At 43.0% G+C, this 20559-nt stretch overlaps 1 protein-coding gene across 6 annotated transcripts in view; it reads left to right on the forward strand.

Annotated features, from left to right (window-relative positions):
- NOX5 (NADPH oxidase 5) overlaps positions 1 to 18006 on the forward strand; it is a 31485-nt gene extending 13479 nt beyond the window's left edge. For 4 of the 6 annotated variants that reach the window (XM_032948821.2, XM_032948802.2, XM_076066912.1 and 1 more), the window contains exons 6-18: positions 781 to 1018; positions 1968 to 2121; positions 5756 to 5934; positions 7877 to 8059; positions 8972 to 9104; positions 9550 to 9701; positions 10248 to 10400; positions 11289 to 11330; positions 11743 to 11867; positions 13115 to 13199; positions 14536 to 14635; positions 15701 to 15867; positions 16414 to 18006. In XM_032948821.2, coding sequence (XP_032804712.1) covers positions 781 to 1018; positions 1968 to 2121; positions 5756 to 5934; positions 7877 to 8059; positions 8972 to 9104; positions 9550 to 9701; positions 10248 to 10400; positions 11289 to 11330; positions 11743 to 11867; positions 13115 to 13199; positions 14536 to 14635; positions 15701 to 15867; positions 16414 to 16545 — 1843 coding nt within the window. In that variant the 3' untranslated portion in view covers positions 16546 to 18006. Of the gene's footprint in view, positions 1 to 780; positions 1019 to 1967; positions 2122 to 5755; positions 5935 to 7876; positions 8060 to 8971; positions 9105 to 9549; positions 9702 to 10247; positions 10401 to 11288; positions 11331 to 11742; positions 11868 to 13114; positions 13200 to 14535; positions 15868 to 16413 lie in introns of those variants that run through there. The other 2 variants (XM_032948812.2, XM_076066917.1) reach the window with 2 other exon arrangements.
- The last annotated feature ends 2553 nt before the right edge of the window (positions 18007 to 20559 follow it).

Consider the following 20559-nt stretch of genomic DNA (forward strand, 5'->3'; position numbering starts at 1 on the left):
AAACTTAACTGTAAAGTTGCATTGCTATTATCCTCTTGAAAAATAGTCAGAGATCTATGGGTTGGCCAAAACGTGGAGACACAAACCAGAGCAAAATTGACTATCCATATTAGCAAACATTCAAGTGCATTTTGCTGTCACAACTACTTGCCAGCATTCATACTGCCTATTAATACTTAGAAGGACATAGTCCACGTTTTTTTCATGATTTTATGAATTTATTTTGGTTTTATTTTACATTTTTGTGTAAGCTGTACTTGCTTAGGAGGCGCCATTAACTTCCCACAGTGATAATTGTGTTAACCCTGGTGGAACAACAAACTGAGTCTACCTTGACCAGCATTTTATATATATTTGGATTTCATATTGAGTTATATTTACATTTTATATTTGAGTTATTATCAGCCATGATCTATCCACAGCTGGATTAGGGCCTCCACACCCTCTTGGGGGAGTTCCTGCCTTTGGAGGTATATTTATCAGTTTCCAAATTTTGCTAAACCCTATTTGATTTCGTGTGATGCTCCGTCTCTCTGTATCCCCTGGTATATCTGTGTTAATTCCTTCTACTTAAGGTCTGTATATATATCTGCGGTTATGTGTTTCCTCTACCTGATGATGATTGCTTGTGTTGCAATCGAAACGTCGTATATTATGTAATTTAATTTTTTCTCATTTCTACGTGACTTTACCGAAAAAAAAAACAAAGATTAATATAAAAATGATCATAGTAATGCGTTCATGCTCATGGATACACAACAATGTTCTTTGACGACTCAGCGCGGCGAGCTGGCTGAAGCCCCCGTGCGAGCACGCGCAACACCATGGGCCGCCGCGGTACTTGACGCGCACCTACTGGCAGAACAACTACCGCAAGCTGCTCTTCATGGCCGCGTATGTGTGCACGAGTGCGCTGCTCCTGGGTCTGGGTGCGCACGCGAACCACCGCCAGGGGCCCTGGGTGAGTGCGGCGCGGGCCTGCGGCCTCTGCCTCAACTTCAACTGCGTCCTCGTGGTGGTGAGAGAGCAAGACAGCGTCTACGAAATTATAACATCACAATATGGTGTAACAACTGGATGTGGGGCTGTGAAAATTATGTTCACTTTTGTACCACATGTCGTGGTGTTTTATGGTTAAGGAACAGGTCTCCTGGCGCGGCAGTTGAAATAACGGGGCAAGTTTGTTCAATTCCGACCTCCTGCCTCTGTCCACCCCGCAGTATAAATGGGCACTCCACAGTCAATTGGCAGGTCACGTTTGGTGGGATAAAGCGTGGTTACTCTCACCTCTTCCAAGATGCCTGGCTAGCTTAGAAGAGTAAGCCAAAATCACCTCTAGAGGGGTTCTATAAAGCTCCTCCTAGTGGGGGGCCTTTTAAAAGCAGTGGCATGAGCAAACAATTGCAGGGCTGCACCTTTACCTGATACGGTAGAATAATCGGAGATGACCCATGAAAATGTTATTATTACATTACATGTAACAAAAGGAACAAAGATAATTTGGTATAGTGTCTGCATGCGTAAAGTGGATAAGCTCTTTTCAGCCAGGATCATGTTCATATATTTGTGGCAGCAAAGTAACCAAAAGGTGGGTAATGATTTCATCATTGTGAATTCAAGCCCTCTAAACAGCACAATGGAGGGATTCTTAAACTCCATTCTTCATACCCCCAAGACAGCCCATACTCTGCAGATTGTCCAGAATCAAAGTACATCGCACACACCTGTAAAAATTTTAACCTGTGCCATGGTGATGACAATGATGATGGTGGTGGCATAGGTACCTAGTAGGTATAGTAACAGTGAATAGATTCATCGATTAAAATCAATGTTATGGACACAATACATGCATTAAATTCTGCATATGCCAATTGATATGTTGTTTGAAATCATGTAATGTAAACCCTGCAGCCACCAGTTAATGTTAATAGTAATGACGACGATGGTGTGGGTGGTGATGATGCCAGGTGCTGATGCTCCGCCGCTGCCTGACATGGCTGCGAGCCACGTGGGTGGTTCACGTCCTGCCCATCGACCAGAGCGTGCTCTTCCACCAGATGGTCGGCTACGTCTTGTCTGCCCTCGCCTCCGTGCACTCACTCTGCCACGTTGTCAACTTCGGTGAGGAGAAAATAATAATAAAAAATAATACAATTGTTTAACCGCATTAATCACAGTTAAGCGGACGGCACATTCTGGGTGCATGACGGACATAGGATTTGGTGAAAATGTCCCCGACTCTCCCCTACTGCCGCCAGTTTCCTCCGCTCTATCTCTGACCTTCACGATCAATCTAATTTGTTTTGACTGACATTCTATTCATCACCTTGCCCAAACCTTGCTGATGAAACTCATTGGAGTTGAGACTGGTCCAATATTGCTTCGTTTAATAAACATGTTAATGGGTAACAAAAATGGGAAAAGGCTCACAGGCCGGTGGATTAAACGTTATATCCTTTCAGCGATTTAAGCAAATCCCCTGACCTGTTTATTTTTTTGCATTCTGCTGTGCTATGTATAGCCAGAGCGCCGCACTGATAATTGCCGCCGCCGCTGCTGCTGCTGCATGACATCACCCTCGTTCAGTGAAGCGATCGCGCGACTTGTCAGAAACTGGTGCTGCGAACGTCTTCATCAAGCACCGCTGTGTGTCTGCGCCTGACACTTTAGGGTCCGAGTGCTTTCAGTCCCTTTGTGCTAGACACAACATCGACTTAATAACCTAATTTATAGCCGTTTAAAAATAAACTGGGTCGCGTCTGTTGATGACATTCAATTTTACCAGAAATGCAGTTCGTTCCCTTAATATGCTGAGATGTAATCCGTCTTCGGTAGGATTAGAGGGTACCTCTCAGTGCCTAAAATTAATTTGACCACTAACAGTTGCAAACAGTGGCTCTAGGGCCAAAAGGAGAAACGTCTGTTGATGAAAGATAACAAACACAAGCCCATGACATTGCTTTTACTGTTGCATGAGAGGACATTGACTTGCTCGTGGGACACATTAGTTGAAAGGACGACAATGGTTGAGTATTCTGAAGGGGATATGAAGCAATGACATCAGGGTGCGTGTATGATAATAATACGGATGATGGCATTGGTGCAGGAAGGGAGGAGCCTTTGCCTCTGTATTGCAGCAAAATGACAGGCTGTGGGGGGGGGGGGAAATACGTGCCTTGTTTCATTCGATTATAATCGATTATAGTCCACTGCAGCCAATCCTGCAATACCATAACCGTAACATTAATTGCAATCCATGTCCTGTCTTTATTGGGATTTTTTTTCAATAATGAATTTCTGAATGATAACTACTGTAAAATGTTTATATTACACGTTCACAAACATTTACAATTCAGCATTAGGTTTAGAGGCGAAATACATTCATCATTTGTGTTCTAGGTTTTGTTTAGGATTGATTTGGACGGAGAGTTTACATTCAGGGTTTGAGTCTAACATAATAACCAATTATGTTGGAATTCAAATAGAGCGTGGCAGGTTTTTTGTGTAGCAGTATCAGCATGAGGCTTGAGGTTTTTCTCCTTCTGGTAGAGACTATAATAACAGCTGATGCTGCCTGCTTTTGTCACCGCAGCTGGTGTTATATCTTGTGATTATGTTGATGACATTCACAGATAAAATAATGAAGATTAATTTGTGGTGCATTGATCATTATGATGGTAAGTGAATTATAATTTGGTAATGTATTAACGATAGCGGGAATATGATTTATTATAAACTCATAAATATTGTGGTCATAAACTGATAATGAAAATTGGGTATGGTTGACGACAAAGCGTTCATGGACAAATGCTCTCAAAATAAAAAAAAACAAAGTCTCCCTGTTTTTAGTGAGAATTCAGGCGATGGTCATCTCTGTGTAACCGGCCCACTCTATCCCTCTCCTTCCGTGTTCGTTACGAGGGGACAGGCCGGTTAATAAGTACAAAAACAACAATAATAATAGATGAGTTCGGAGGCGATGGGAGGATACTCTGCGCTGTGTTCTGCCCTCCTTCTGAGAATCGGATTACTCCACCACCAAGGGACACCAGAGGATTGTGTGACTGCAACTCTTTATTTCAAAGTGTTCTTCTGAGGAGCATTTGTGCATCTGTAATTATGACCAGATGCACAGCAATCAACCCCAATTCACACCATCTCACTGCTCAACCCCTGCACTGTATAGCGTCCACCCAAATCTGAATAGGTTCCCTGTACCCTGAATTGATTACTCTACTGGTGGGCGTGGCCTACTGTGCACTCACATGACCCTATGGGCCCAATCCATGGTCATTTTATTCACAATTAAACTTGTGGTTCATTTACATTAAGCCCATACCGGCTACATCTGCAATGGTAGTATTACATTCCCAAGGAAAACTATCCCTTGTCATGTGAATGTGGAATTTCCACAGGGAAGATTATTAAGAAAAAATTATACCACTTCATCAGACCCAAGAGGGATGATGGGCAGAGTGAAGTCTAGCTGGATTTAGAACTCGCACCCTTCCAATGTTTAGTTCACCACTTTGACCACAACACCATGAGTAATGTGACAATGTGTTCATTCATATACATCGATTTTTATGCTCACGATATATGCACCAAACCGTTTATGGAATGTATTATTTACAATCTCCATATATATAAAAGGCAAAGTTGTGAATATGTGTGTCTGTTCAAAATGTTTAGCGTACTTCCCGACATGCAACAAACTGGAAATTTTCCATGTGGGTATTTTCCAGACTGTACACCATGCAAAAATTATAAAAAATAAACGTTTCTTTTTTTTTGGGGGGGGGGGGGGGAGCTCAATAATGCATATTTTTTTGTACGGCAAGTGAGCTGTGACGTCAAATCTGTCATGTGACACGTGCGTGTGGAAGCGTAACGCATTGTAGTGTAGTGGTTAGCGCGCTGTGTATGTGTCTGTGTGTGTAATCTGTGTGCGTGTGGACGCGTAACGCATTGCAGTGTAGTGGTTAGTGCGCCGCGCTACGTACCCAGCGACCCGAGTTTGATTCCCGCTCACGGCCACCACCGGTGACGATTATTTTAACCAGTCCTGGGCCTCCCCTAGGTCGACTCAGCCTGAAACAAAGACGGCCGCGCGTGGTGGATCCAAGTCCCGGGCGAAGCCGGGTAGTACAGCTAGTACATCATATGAAAAGTATATTCTTATGATTTGCTGATGTTACGTGTATGCTAATGAAGTGAACGTAACTGAATTGACAAGGCAAAAAGAGAAACAATACAAACAAGTCAGTGAAAATTAGACAAAGAATAAAAAATAATGTTTTTGTATAATTTACATGACCCCAGATTGTGACAATTCATCAAACCACTGGGAGGGCAAACATCATTAAATGCCTTATATCATCACCAGTCATGATCTATCCACTGCGAGATGACAGCCTCGCAAGCTGTCACCATCTCTCACTATAAAGTGATGCAACAATCCACCTTGCTCCCCTGTATGACCTGATTTAATCACCCAATCTCTGTCTTCCCAGGCAGGTTCCCTAATATAAATGCATAGCTCTCCAATTAGATTTTTGGTTGTACTGTGTATTTCGTCATGATGTCCGACATATCGCTCCCTGTACTGGGAGCTTCGGACAAACAACATGCGGTACAATGTATTCAAATATATCAAATAGCTATACAGCACAACCACGAATAACTATGCAATAGTAATATCAATGCATATTTGAATGTGTGACTGTGAGAATAACCGCTTGCCCGCCTTTGGCAGTGTCACTGTCGAGGCAACCAGACGCCCGTTACAGCCTCTGGGAGTTTCTCCTCACGACGCGGCCTGGCATCGGCTGGGTCAGCGGTTCGGCATCCGTCACGGGCGTACTGCTCCAGATCCTCGTGGGCCTCATGCTTGTCTGCTCCAGCCCCTGCGTGCGACGCGGCGGGCACTTTGAGGTGCTGCCCTCTGTTTTCCCTGCGGCCCAGGCTGTGTTAGTGGCAGGGTCAGATTTATGGGGGGAAAGGGCAAACTGGACTTTCATCCAAGACCAAAAACTGCAGCGGCCCAACAAATGCATAAATTGTGTTATATAAAAAGTACATGAGCAACATTTTTGTCACTCCATCTGTCAATCCACTGTTGGAAGAGAGCCTTCCCACACCATGTAGGCAGTGAAGGTTATAAGAACTCTCATAATCCAAGTAATAGATATTATCACTGGGTGATTTGGTCATTGGAGTAAGAAAAGTAGAACCGCTTATTTATATTTTAACTATATTTAAATGTTACTATCTTAATTTGCTCTTTTATTATATTATCCATTTTCTCCAATTTATTAGCATTTGGCATAGATTAACCCTCCTGATGGGGGGCAGGGTGAAAAGTCCATAATAGAGGGTTTTTTGGGTTAGATCGCACATTTACGCGATCTAACCCAAAAAAAACCATAATGGTCGCGAAAGCCTACGTGTTAAACTAGGGTGAAAAGTTATTTCTGCTCCGGTGTCCTGGGAGAATAGATACCTAAATTGACCATGGCTCATGCTCTTGTTTATATATTTTTTTCTTATCCTTAAAACATAGAGTCAGTGTGCCCCATATTCAGATGAGTAATGGGGGTCCTCGTGTTTGACGGCTTTTCAGAGCCAGTTATGGAAATTCCATAATTTCCTAACATAACGGTATTTACTTATTTTAAACTGAAGAGATTATGAGATCAGTCGTCTTTATTATTGTTAGGTACCTCTGCCATAGCATCACCTAGCTCGATTAAACATGAATACCACAGTTCCACTAAAATAGATAAGCAATGAATGCCACGGTTTTACACAGATGTTCAAGAATTATAGGGTAAAAATTAAAATGTAAAATTACGTACAGTAAATTAAAAAAAGTAAGAGCAGTAATATAAAAAAACTGCAAATTTTGGACCATACCACCTGCACACAATAGCTTATTTTAGTACAGGAGATTGCAGGGCCTTTAGTGTCAACTTTATAGCAATTTTCCTTGCTTGATAGCGCTCGCGGCCATAATTCCAACTTGGATTATTTTCCCGAGTGCCTGGATGAGGTAATTTTCTGTACCTCAAACCCCTCCATCATGTAAGAATATTTCTTGGGTGTACCCTTGCAGTGACCGAGCCCACGTGTGTCACTGCTGGTGTCAGTCTAGAAAAACTTTTTTCACCCACTTAATATCATGCAAAACGTTTCTTATTCCATTTTCAATTAATCTCAAGATATTTTGAAAGTCTATGGGTGTAGCAACTATGGGTGGATAAGAGGTTACTTGAAGACATTTCAAAAACCTTTCTGCAATATCCCCTTCCACTCACTGTTCTCTAAGACACGGTGATGTACTGTTCTGCGAGAGTTCCGAATGGATTATTTTCGCTCATGACACAATGCCTGCAGCATAATTGGGATTAAATAATATAAACATTTGAAAAAGAATCCTAAATATATAATCATCGCAGTCCAATGTGAATCAATTAGTCTCCTAACAGAGATGTATACATTTGTATATGTTTCATTGATGAATGTTTCAATATTTCGTAAGCTTATAACAGAAATATGTTTTTGCAGAATTAGAGTTCACTCTGAATTCAACTAAAGTAACCGTTTTGAGCCTTAGATTCTTCCTGATTTGAATTTTGGCATTCCTGTTGCTGACTTAATTCATCTACCCGCTGAGCAGACCTGAATGCCAATTCCATTTGAGTGTTTGAATTCGCAACAGATTTGAATGACAATGTAATTGTAATTTCAACTTACACTGCAGCTGCAAATGTAATTAGTTGTCCTCAGGTGTGCTCCTGAGCCGCCCAGCCACCTCACCACTCCGTGAATGTGTTTCTGCCATGCCCTCCGTCTTTTGCCCGTGTGTATCCTCCAGGTTTTCTACTGGACACACCTGTGTTACCTGTGGGTGTGGCTGCTGCTCGTGCTCCACACGCCGCACTTCTGGAAGTGGCTGGCAGGGCCCGGCGCGCTCTTCCTGTTTGAGAAGCTGCTCGGATTGGCTCGTTGCCGCATAGGCCACACCCACATCACCGAGGTCAACCTACTGCCCTCCAAGGTGCGGCACACGCAGCAACACGGCCAAGCTCCTGCTCTCCAAATTGTCACATGCAAATATCGTTGTGGCCATCCTCTTATCCTCAAAGGTGGCAGTAACACACAGCAACAAGGCACCAAGGAGCAAACCTACTGCCCTATATGGAGTGATACATGTGGTACACACATACTATAAACTATAACTATTTTTTATTTTACCAGGTAAGGCCCACACGAACAGGGTAAACTTCATGTGCTATGTCGTGTGGTATACACACATCAACACAGCTAAACTCCTACTCTTCCAAGTGTAATACACGCCTATCACTGAGGCCAACCGATTACCCTCCAAGGTGAGGGATTACACAAAACAACGAGAACAGCCTCGTATCCTCAAATTCGCGGTACCCAAACATCAACAAGGTAAGATGAGCAGGAATCGTCACGAGAAGAGGTGATGGCCCATGGTTGAGGCTAACAACTTACTGGCAAAAAAAGCACATCAATGTCCGAGAGGACATTAACCATGGAGATGGCTCTAGACGGATTGTCGCATCACATGACCCTGGGAGATGATGTCAGGTATGGGAGGACTTCATTCAGCATTGGTTATTCATCTTCATTATGGCTGATGATGATGAAAATTATGAATTACCTTGAACTGGGCTAAGGAGCAGTAGTAAATAATTTATTCAGAAGTTGTTCCAGTTTGACTGCCAACTGACCATCGTCCAGTCAGTGTCCAAAAATGTTTTTTGTTAAGTGGTACATGATTTTATAAGTTATTGACAGTTTCTAGTTTGGCTGGTTTAGTTTTTTTCGGTGTAGACATGAGCCATTTGACTTTGAAAGCCCAAAGGGCCACCTTGACTGATACTGCATGCATGTTTTTTTTTGTATTTCTTGTCTTTGCTAGTTTTTTCTGTGCCCTCAGGTAACACACCTCGTGATTCGCAGACCTCAGCATTTTCACTTCAAACCGGGCGACTACATCTACCTTAACGTCCCTGCCATCGCTCAATACGAGTGGCACCCATTCACCATCAGCAGTCCCCCCGAGCAGCAAGGTGCCTCTCATGATGCCACCCATCTCAATTGTTGTAGTGGAAGTGCACACACCACGCTTTGCCACCAAGGCTGGATTATCTCAGGAGAATTCTGAGATAATCCAGCCTTGGTTTTTTTTATGACAACAAGTTGGAGCACACCATCTGATGATTTAATAAATGGGTTGTTTTGATGACCCTAAAGGGGGACCGTATTCTTCATCAGTCTAAAATATTGCATAGTTGTGACAGGTTTACATACGAGAGACCATCTAGTGAGGTGGGAGTCCCCACCCTCCCTCTTCCAGTCCCTCTTCCCACCTCATCACATAGTCTCTCATATGTAAACCCGATGCAATGTGAGATATTTCAGACTGATGAAGACTACGATCCTCCGAATGTAGTAAGGGAATACTGCGGCATTATAACCAGCGCCACGGGGATGTCGGTTGGTGCTGCCTCACAGAAACCTTGTGGCTGCACGTGCGCTCCATGGGGCAGTGGACGATGCGTTTGTACGAGTACTTCAGCTCACACGACGGGCGAGCGGTGTGCCAGGACCCCTACCAACGGCTTACTCGACGCCTCACTCCCACTCCCTGCAAGAACTGGACCCAGGTGCTTGCTCGTTTATAATATTAATCTTAATGTGGTCTTCAGTGTTACGCCGTGTGTTGAACTCCTAAACATTCCCCGCAGTGGTGCATGGAAAAAGCTTGGGAAGACATGTTCAACTCAACGACCTAACCCGAATTGCCACATTTGAATTACGAACAGCTATGAAAACCTGCTCCAGTTCTTGTTGCCTCAATGGGTCTCTGCCTCCAAGTTGTGCTGTTCTGGACTTCTTCCGTGATATATTTCCACTTCTTCTCGGTCCATTCCTTGATGTCACTTGCCCAGCTAATGCGCGGATTTGTCACGTCCTCTTGGATTTTCTGCTAATATTTTCAGCACTGTGCATGGTAACAAGTCACCACCCATCCGTATGACATGTCCAATATAGTTCCTGAAGAAGTTCTCAGCACATGGTGTGCAATACATAGTACAACCTGAAATTACATCAAAGAGTGTTACCATTGGCTCAACGAAGCTTTGCTCTGCAAATGATAAATTATGAGTGGCTGTGCACAAGATTCATGTCCCACACTCTTGTTCCTGCAGCACGTGTTCAGCATGGATGTGATGGATGACCCGGCAGCCACGCCGGCACAGGAGGACGTGCGGCTCACGTCCTTTCGTAGCCGACGTGGCTCGCTCGAGGAGCCTGGGGTGCTGCCAGCTCAACCGCTAGCATCCTCCTCATGTGCAGCTGCTGTGAGTGCAGGGGTAGTGGAGGCCCTTCTTAGGATGCAGGGGAGAGCACTACTGCATGGGATGCTCTTTTACAATGTGTACCCAGGGATGAACTCTGTGAAATAATCGCCCAATCACATGGAATGTGCCTAATTTGAGAGGCTAAGAAGGGTTAGTTATGATAGGTGATCATCATACATAATACAGGTGTTATAGGCTGCTGTGGGGTTACATTATGGGCAGCAGAGGGCAGTGCAACAAAATCCGTTGTTTTACTATAACGTGCTTCCGCATGTATGCTGCCTGCTCGCAATCACCGGCGTGGTGAAATATGTTCAAGTAACCACGATGACCCGCATGACATTTAGAAACCTTCATTCTGCATTGATCGACAACAGAGCTGAACATGTACACACGTACATTTATCCAGGGAAGAACTGAGCTACCGAGCACCCGAACATTCAGTTGCTTAGCCGATCCTGAGGCTGGGGTACTTTACGCGGAGTGTGCCCTAGATCTTAACTACAGGCGACTAGTTGCAGTTGCTTCGAATAGAAAACAGCTGACCTCCGTGAACCATTTACCAGGCAAATGCTAACTTGCCCGGTGGCCTTGTCCACCCACTGTGAGAGTATCCAGACGTTCGTGTATGTAACTGTACAGGCACGTGGTTGTCGACTAATCACCGTATCAATGCATATACTGATGCAGCCCAGCCTCACACATGTGGCCATATTTCTTGGTACACATTATAAATGCATCAGTGATCATGAATGTGTTTATTCTATTGTTGGGTAAACTGTGTAAATGTGGAGATGGGTTGAGTGAGGCTGGTTTGTTATATAAATGTATTCATCAATAAACTCAATGACCGCTATAATGACATTTATTTTATTTTATCTTCTGCAGGGAACCTATACTGACAAACATCACAAAGTCTGCAACATAAAGGTGCCTCAGAGACAATAAAATAATGGAACGAGTAGAAACAATAATGGATATAATTTCCACAAAGTTACGTGGAAGTGCATCATAGACATAAACAGAACAAATCGATATTGCCAGGAGTAGATATATTAAGGACAAATAAAACATTTGAAGGCAACTGTTAAAAACATCCAAACAAGCAGTAGACATTAGCTCTCTCTGTTGGTGGTCCTGAGGAAATAGTGGCACATCCACATTCCTATGACGGGGATTATTTCCTTCGTAGGATAACCATTGTGCTTGATTCTTAAAATGTGTCACAATCATAGTTTATAGGCCAGACTTTTTAGCAGTTCTGTGCATTTTTATATACAGTATGTATATTTTGTTATGTATACATTTCACTAATTCGGGATGCTGTGTCCTGTGCATACAGTGTTACCTGGATGGGCCATACGGGACGGCGACGAGACAAATCCTCATGTCCGAGCACGCAGTGCTCATCGGGGCTGGGATCGGTATCACTCCCTTTGCCTCAATCCTCCAGAGTTGCATGTACCGGTATGACCTCCTCTGTGCCCAGCTAGTCAAACTGATTTCCTGCTGAAATAAGCGTTGAGACGTTTCTCATCTCCTGTTTAAAGCCCTGAACCCGTGGTGGAAATTACACGTTCCTATGGTGGGGGTGAGTCTATCCATAGAACAACCACCGTTGACTTTTCCACACAGTGGTACACATTTTTTATCGACCTCAGAGATATGATGGGCTTTGTCAACCCACAACCAGGATTTGAACTCGCAACCTTCCGATTGTGAGCTGCTCACTCTACTGCTGAGCCACTTGGAAAAAAATATAATCATTTTCATAATCATCACCAGCTATGATCAATCCACTCCTGGATGAAGGCCGCTCCAAGATGTCACCATCTTTTTACGGTCTCGTGAAACAAAAAATAATTTGAGCACCTGCAAATGAGCTGATTAATTTTCTCCATCTCTGTGGTGGATATCATCTATCTTTCCATCTCTCCATGGATGTCTGTAATTGTGTGTAATTTATCAAGTGTAGCTTGTCTACCTAATGTGTCCTTTTTGCTCTTATTCAAGAGAATAGAAAGGGCCTATACATTTGATCTAGTATGAGAATAGTTGTTTTTGTATGCAGTACATTTGTATTTGTCCTCTCAACGCTCCAAGCAATGCTTAGATTTTAAATGGCGGTTATTAAACAAGAGGGTGAATTGTAAACCTGGTAAATTAGTCAGCAGGGGGCAGCCACACTTTGCAGGTCCCCAACAAGGCATTGCAAATCACCTAGACAGATGGGCCACTTACTATTTGAAGTGGAACACATTTCTCCCATGGTAATCTTCACTAGCCAGTGCCAAAAACGCGGTTTTTGGAGACGGAGAGTCACTGCTTGCTCTGTTATAAGTATTTGTCGTGTGGTAACACATACCTGTAATCCAATCTGAGATGACGTTGGTTAAACACGCAAGGATGTGAGCTAGAATGTGTTTTAAGCGCCCACCTGCCATGCAATTTGTGCCCCTTTAGGGGACAGTATTTGCGTGTGGAGTTTGCGTGTAATAACGTCATATGTATGGGTTTTCATCATGTATGTAGAAGACAGCTCACGGAAAAGACATGTCTGATGGGAACCGGATAGGTTATCAACTTGCTTTCTCCTGAGACTGACCCCTCAAGACCAACATATTCGTGCTAACGTACCGTCTGTCTTAATATGACACTGTATGTAATCCTGTCTGTCACAAGATTCACCAGTTCCTCGCGCTGCTTTCTTGCAGATACCGAATGCGCAAGCAGACTTGCCCTAGCTGTGCATACTCGTGGTGCGAGAGCATGAACGACCATGACATGAGGCTGCGCAAGGCATGTAATCATCATGAACACATTTCTTTAGAACCGATTTTTGTGTTTTGTTTGTTGTCCTTCCTCCGCACCTTCAATTAGCACCGTTGGCTATGTACTGTGCAAAATAAGTTCAACATACATACGTACATCATAATATCAACTCCTTAATCTTTCCAGCTTCAACAGTGTGCACCTATCCAGGAAGTAAGGGAGGATAGATGTGGCTAACTGGACTCTAATATCTTCCCCTCAGTCTGCTTAGTGCCTCTGAAATGCACGTGATCTCAAGCAAACAGACAATAAATGTAATGTTTTGTCAGTAGTAGCCTTTGCCTGTGTCCTGATTAGCCTGGTAATGTTTAGCTTGTCACGTTGCAAGTCGCTGACTGGCTTTTTTATGCTCAACCATATTTTTTTTATAGACTTGCATTTGTACGTGTAATGTTTAACATTGCCGTCAACACCACAAATTTCATCGTGACTTATTTTTTATTAAAACAAGTTAACAGAGTATGTGTGTAAGCTTTGCATATGTATCGGTTACATTTATTACATGGATGTGTTTTGTTGTGTCATTTTGTTTTGCTATCAATATACTCAAAGCCGTTGCATTCTCAAATGAGCACCAAACTGTCTTAAGTTGATGCTAAAATCCAAATACCTATGGCTGAGATCAATCTATACATAGAACAACCACTGTTGACTTCAACATCAACACCTTTTACAGGCTAAGGTGGTGCTTGTTTTACCAACTCCAGAGATAATGGACTGTGTTGACCCTGGCCTGAATTTGAAAGGAAATATTTTATTTGTATCCTAATGCCCCACCATGCAAGCTATTTTCTGATCACAGATGTGTACACTCCACAGAGTGTGCATCATTCACACTGCAATACATTTCCAGCGACCCAGGTTCAGGTTTTGGCAATGAGGTACAATGCAAGAGGAAATTTGTAGTTGAACCTGGCCTGCGTCTTCTGAAGTTCAGCATGGCCTAAAATGAGTACCTGTTGTAGAATGTGAACATGGCCACTTGAGAGGCAAAAAACATCCCTCATCACCATCTAACATCTCACATCAGCCTAATTAGGTGCTCTCTGACAGCAAGGCTAAGCACGGAATATGTCCTTCATATTTAAAGCAAACAAAAGTAAGGAACTCTGTTGACTGCATCAGTAGTGGTACACAATTACAAACACATGAATTCCCACACTCATTGTCAACACTGTCTTATAGAGGTGAAAACATAATATGGTGACATTCTAGGTAAATAATGGGCATGGTGATTTTTTTTACCTTCCTATTTGTGTATGTATATTGTTTTTAATTATTTTGTTTTCATTGCTCTCTGCAGGTGGATTTCTTTTGGATTAACCGAGACCAGACGTCCTTCGAGTGGTTTGTGAGCCTCTTGACAAAGTTGGAGCTAGAGCAGGCAGACAAGGAGCCAGAAGGTTAGGGCCTTTTTTCTCCCTGGTTTGTGTAGACACCCACGTGCCTGTACAGTTACATAGCATAATGATTGCAGTTCTCTTTTTAACGAGGCAAAAACCTATTCAGATTCAATATAATGGATATGGAGGCCAGAATAAACATGGTTACAAAATGTTATTTCCATTTTTGTCGGAAATAAAGAATGTTAGGTTTGGTTCAGTCTATGACTGTGATATGCAATAGACTACTTTTCATTACTAATAAGTGCAGAGGTTCCATTGAGGTCCTTTACAGGATACTTACAGCAATGGTGTAATGCATTACTTATATTACCGTTGTCAGCAACACATAATTAGGAATGACTGTGCACATAAAAATAACACCATATGACACATCAAATATTGGATTAGACATATATGCACATAATACTGTTAATATTTCAACACCAAGGTCAATAATATTGTTTTCACATTGCTAATGTTTATTGTGGTGTTATACTTGCAGGCAATTCGGAGGGAAATTATGACTGTCGTAATGTGTACAGGTGTTGTTTAAATAGCCTTAACTCTGCTATTCTTTATATACAAATATATCCCATGTTAACCTCCACAAACTGTTGGGGAAAGTGCTGTTCGCGAGCATCTTTTTAGGTTGACATGGCAAACATGGAGGTGGTGTGGCGAGCACATACACACGGTAATCTCAGGAAACCATTTGCTTGTTCATCATATTGTCAAGTGGCCTCTTACCAAATCACCCACAATGCACACGAAATCTAAGCTGTGTTGAGCCTAGGTAGTGTTTGAATTCGGTGAGCATGCACAAACATAGACATAGTGGGTAGAAGAGGGAAGTGCAGCAAAATCTATTGTTCTGTACTCCCCTATCATGCACTGACCAACTGGGAAAGTATGGTCAAATAACCAACACTGCCTGCAGAGTGGAGAAGCTCTCATCCCAACAGTGAACAATACATACATACATTATAAGCAATTAAGTCCGTTGTGAATTTATACTACTGGCAAAATCACTAAAATGCTTTGCCAGCTTTGTGGCGGTGAAAATCTGATTGATGTCACTCGCAGGTCGCTTCCTGGAGATGCACATGTATATGACATCAGCACTAATCAGTAACGACATGATGGCGCTGGGGCTACAGCGGGCACTGGATCTGCTGGCACAGAAGGAGAACCGTGACTCTATCACGGGTCTGCGAACGCGCACGCAGCCCGGGCGGCCAGACTGGGGCAAGGTCGGTCATATTGAACGATCAGCACAACAGGGTTCAACTTTTAGCGACCCATCAGCAAATAAAACATCACCAGATAAAGACATAAAGAGATATTCTTGGTTCTCTCGGTAAAGTCACGTAGAAGGGAAACAATAAAATAATACATATATTTATTTATATTTATTTGTTATTTTATTGTTTCCCTTCTACGTGACTTTACCGAAAGAACCAAGAATATGAATCCCTGCAGTCACGAAAGCTTTAAATAAAAACATGAAGAGATGTTAATTGTTTTGACTGTTTCGTATATTTAAACCAAACAGGATTATTAGGAGCAGGATAACTCATGTTACTGCACAGCCATAATCTTAGGTAATTCAACATCCGTCAAGTATTATCCAAGTGGAATAATGTCATATTTAGTGCTGTCCAGCATCATTCAGTGGTGATAACTTGTTTGTTTTTATATTTATTTTCTAAATTGGCGTAGAAAGCTACTCAAGACTATTGTATGAGCAGAGACTGAATCGCCTCGCTCTTAACTTGTTTTTGATGTTCTCATTTCAGGTGTTCCAAAAGCTGGCAGATGAGAACAAGGGGAAAGTGCAAGTCTTCTTCTGCGGAGCCCCTGCTCTTGCCAAAGTCATTAAGTCACACTGTGAGCAGTTCAACTTCAAGTTCTTTAAAGAGAACTTCTGAAAAATCATTCATGGAGCAGATGCAACTCACATCTGATTACTGCACTGTGGGTCACTTTCTGTGTAAGGAAATTATCTTTTCCTTGGCTGAGCAAGTTTAGTGGTGCGCAAACTCTATTTCCATCTGGCAGTGATGTGATTCCAGATGCACTGGTTATAGCAAGAGCTATGATATATGTGAGACAGCTACATGCTGGATAATGATGTGCTTTTGAAAAGAAAGTACAACAAAGCAAACGGGTGTCTGACAACCTGCCTTTGCAGAATAAGAAAGTATTCTTCAATATATTATGGGTGTTATTAGTTTCCCATGCTTTCCTCCCACGTAGAAGTTAGTTCCTGAACAGTTGTCAATTACAGTTTGGATATAAATAACATAAATGGGATTGTATCTATAGATGCTGCAGATAAACAGTACACAAACATTGAAGAAACCTTAAGACTGTTCAAGGGAATCATACTTTTAAAAACAATCTATGCCTTGAGTTTCCTGGACGACTGCTGGCTGGGCTTCTCTCTGCCCAACAATAACTGTTGGTGGCTCCGGGCTGATGCCACCGAAACTATCTGGGTTACTGGCTAAAAGGGGTTTTCTGTGTAGCAAATAAAAATGTAATTGAAACGGCGGAAGACGTTTGGAATATATACTAGATAGCGACACTGAAGAGGTGGGAGTAATGAATTCAGAAGACTGACAGTTCATTTAAAAGTTATCTGTTTAAATTTGTGCTCCTTTTAATGTAATTCTTTCACCTGAATATTATTTATATCCTAGAGAATATAAAAATCACAATACATGTAACCTGGGCATTTTATTCGGTACAAAGTAGATTACTTTGACTGCTCGGAGTACAGGATTGTGATAACAGTATAAAAAATACAACTGTCTCTTATTTTCCATTGCAGAGAAACGGATTCTGTACTCGTCATACATTTTTAAGTATAATTACGTGGCTGGCAGTGTGAGTCTCTTCAGCAGCATTATTCTACTGATTGTCATTTTCATTATTGGTACAGTATATTTTTAGGCTTGTGCTAGTTCTTAAAACATACTGAAATGTGTAGGTGTGTTCACCATTGTGAAGTATTCCAAATATTGTTAAACGTTGAGTTTTATAAGGGCACCACGGGGTGACAAGCCCCTCCCCACCCAGCCCCACCCCCCACCCAGCCCCTCCCCACCCTCCCCTCCCCACCCAGCCCCTCCCCACCCTCCCCTCTCCACCCAGCCCCACCCCTCCCATTTTTGGATGTACGACGGACGGACGGACACAATAATCCCCTGTGGGCTGGGGTAACCAGGAGGTTCCTACCAGTACCAGTTCAGTTGTCGCACCTCCAGTAAGCACGGTTGGCTATGTACTGTGCGAAAGAAGTTCAACATACATTGTCAACTTGTCATGTAAAGTAGGAAGCATCACTGTTTGGTTTATTCTTAAATAAATACATACTGTATTTGTAACCCTTTGTCAGCGTGGGTTAGTGAAGGGGGTGCCAGTTCAGGTGGCATTATTCAGGTGACTGCATGTTGAGTGGCAAGACTTTTATACTATCTTATTATATCTTTAACGATGAAAGCTATGAAACAGACAGATCATATAGAGTAGGATTAATGTGTACACTGCTGTTTCCGAATGTGAAATCAATGCACTTGTCATGTTAGGTAATTGCTGTTTCATAATGCCCACGAATGTATAAGGGGCCGTCCATAAATGACGTCACGCGATTTTGGACGATTTTTTTAGCCCCCCCCCCCAATCGTCACACGGCGTCACAAAAAGTCAGACCCCCCCCTCAAATATTACGCCACAAAGCTCTGCCCCCCCACCAAAAAAATGTAACATACTTCAAATCGCTTTAAACTATTGTCATTGTAGTGCGTATTTAATGTGCCGCTGCACTCTGATGTTGTAGGAGAAAACATTAAAAATTTCGATATAATTAAGTAGAACGTGTTGTCTATATTTATTTAAAGTTGCGCATTTGGATGTGACGTCACATTTCTCACCCCCCCCCCCTCGTCACACATCGTCACAAATGTCTGACCCCCCCCCCCCCTAGGTGCGTGACGTCATTTATGGACGGCCCCTAACAGCGTGTACGTTTTTTTCACGTAGTTTTACAAAATACAACGCAATGTCACACTTGGTTCCTTTAAAGACCAGCACCATCACAAAAGTCAACACAGTAATAACATTGCCTTGAAAGGAAAATACATAGATTCAGAATATGTATTTATACTGGAGGAATCCGATGACCTATAAAAGCTATTTTTCACAGATGTTCAGTAGGAGCAGGTCAGACCGTTACAATAACAAACAATACAAAAACACGATAGGAATGCAAAGTATCGGAAAAGTCAAGAAATCGTCTAAAATATATACAAATACAAGTTAACTATTTTGTAACTTGCCAGGTAAAGCTCACCCAGCTATTAGCTGCTTCTTCAGGAGGAACCTGGCCACAAATGATAGCTCAACGAAGTGGCTTATTTGGAAATTTATATCAGCAAAATAATCTTAATAGGTGACGTGTTGGGAAAAGGCCCTTTATATCACTTTAAAGGCCAAGAAATAAGAGTGGAAAATACACTCTACACCATGGGGTCTGACGATTACATTGTGAAATGTTTTTTCGTTCATGACCCAATTTCCAATCTTAAAAGCCACTCATAGAGCGATTAACGACGTGGCTCCTCCATCAGGCTTGGTCACACCAGAGAGGTGCCCTCTGCTGGACATGATTCGTTTGTGGCCAAAGCCTGGTACCGTAGAGTTCGGTTTAAAACTGGCATCTTATTTTGATGTGCTCTTGAATGCTTGTGTGCATACCATACCTGTCAACCCTTACGGGTTTACTCGTATTGTACAGAGAAATTGAGTTTTCAGGTCTATACGGCGTACAACCGTTTTAATACGGGCAATTTGTTTATTTGTTTGCGTTTCTCCCTGATGAGACTTTGTAGAATGAACGTTGAGATATAAGGGCACGGGGTGACCAATAATGTCAGAATTGGTGTGTAAAATAAGGTAGGGCACTGATAAGGGGTTGACAGGTATGAGTATGCATTGGCGAATTCTGTTTAAACCCGGCATGTATTATTTTAATGTGTGTATATGTACACACAGTACTAGATATAGAAGTCAGCGCATGAAAATGCCTGTTTAGCACAGCACGGTAAAGCAATAAAAAATAATTCGCCGTGCGGTGACGTCACCCGCCAGCCGTTGGTGATCACGAGACCGGCGTCACGTGACGCATCGAGGGGAGGAAGGAGGGGGGGTATTTTAAACAACATCACGTGGCTCGTCACGAGTGGTGGCGGGTGCCGGGGGGGTAAACATCCACGTGACCTGCCGGTGTCACGTGACCTCCACCACAGCCGGGAGGGGGGGGGACTCCTCTACTTACGAACGAGTTAGGTTCCAGATGAGCTGACAACGCACCTCTGAAGCTTTCGCCACCGGCATTCACTTGCAATGGCCGGTGGCAAAGATCGCCACTCATGGGCCTACTAAGTCGTTCTGTGCACTACGAACCCCCCCCCCCTCCACAGCCAGCCTCGAAAACCGCACTTGCCCCAACTAAAACCGCACTTTCCCCAACTAAGACGGCACTTGCCCCAACTAAAACCGCACTTGCCCCAGCTAAGACAGCACTTGCCCCAACTAAGACAGCACTTGCCCCAACTAAAACCGCACTTTCCCCAACTAAGACGGCACTTGCCCCAACTAAAACCGCACTTGCCCCAGCTAAGACAGCACTTGCCCCAACTAAGACAGCACTTGCCCCAACTAAAACCGCACTTTCCCCAACTAAGACGGCACTTGCCCCAACTAAAACCGCACTTGCCCCAGCTAAGACAGCACTTGCCCCAACTAAGACAGCACTTGCCCCAACTAAAACCGCACTTGCCCCAACTAAAACCGCACTTGCCACAACTAAAACCGCACTTGCCCCAACTAAAACAGCACTTGCCCTAACTAAAACAGCACTTGCCCCAACTAAAACAGCA

This window comes from Petromyzon marinus, chromosome 1 (genome assembly GCF_048934315.1).
Source record: "Petromyzon marinus isolate PM22_M1 ecotype Great Lakes invasive population chromosome 1, UKy_Petmar_22M1.pri1.0, whole genome shotgun sequence".
NCBI lineage: Eukaryota > Metazoa > Chordata > Hyperoartia > Petromyzontiformes > Petromyzontidae > Petromyzon > Petromyzon marinus.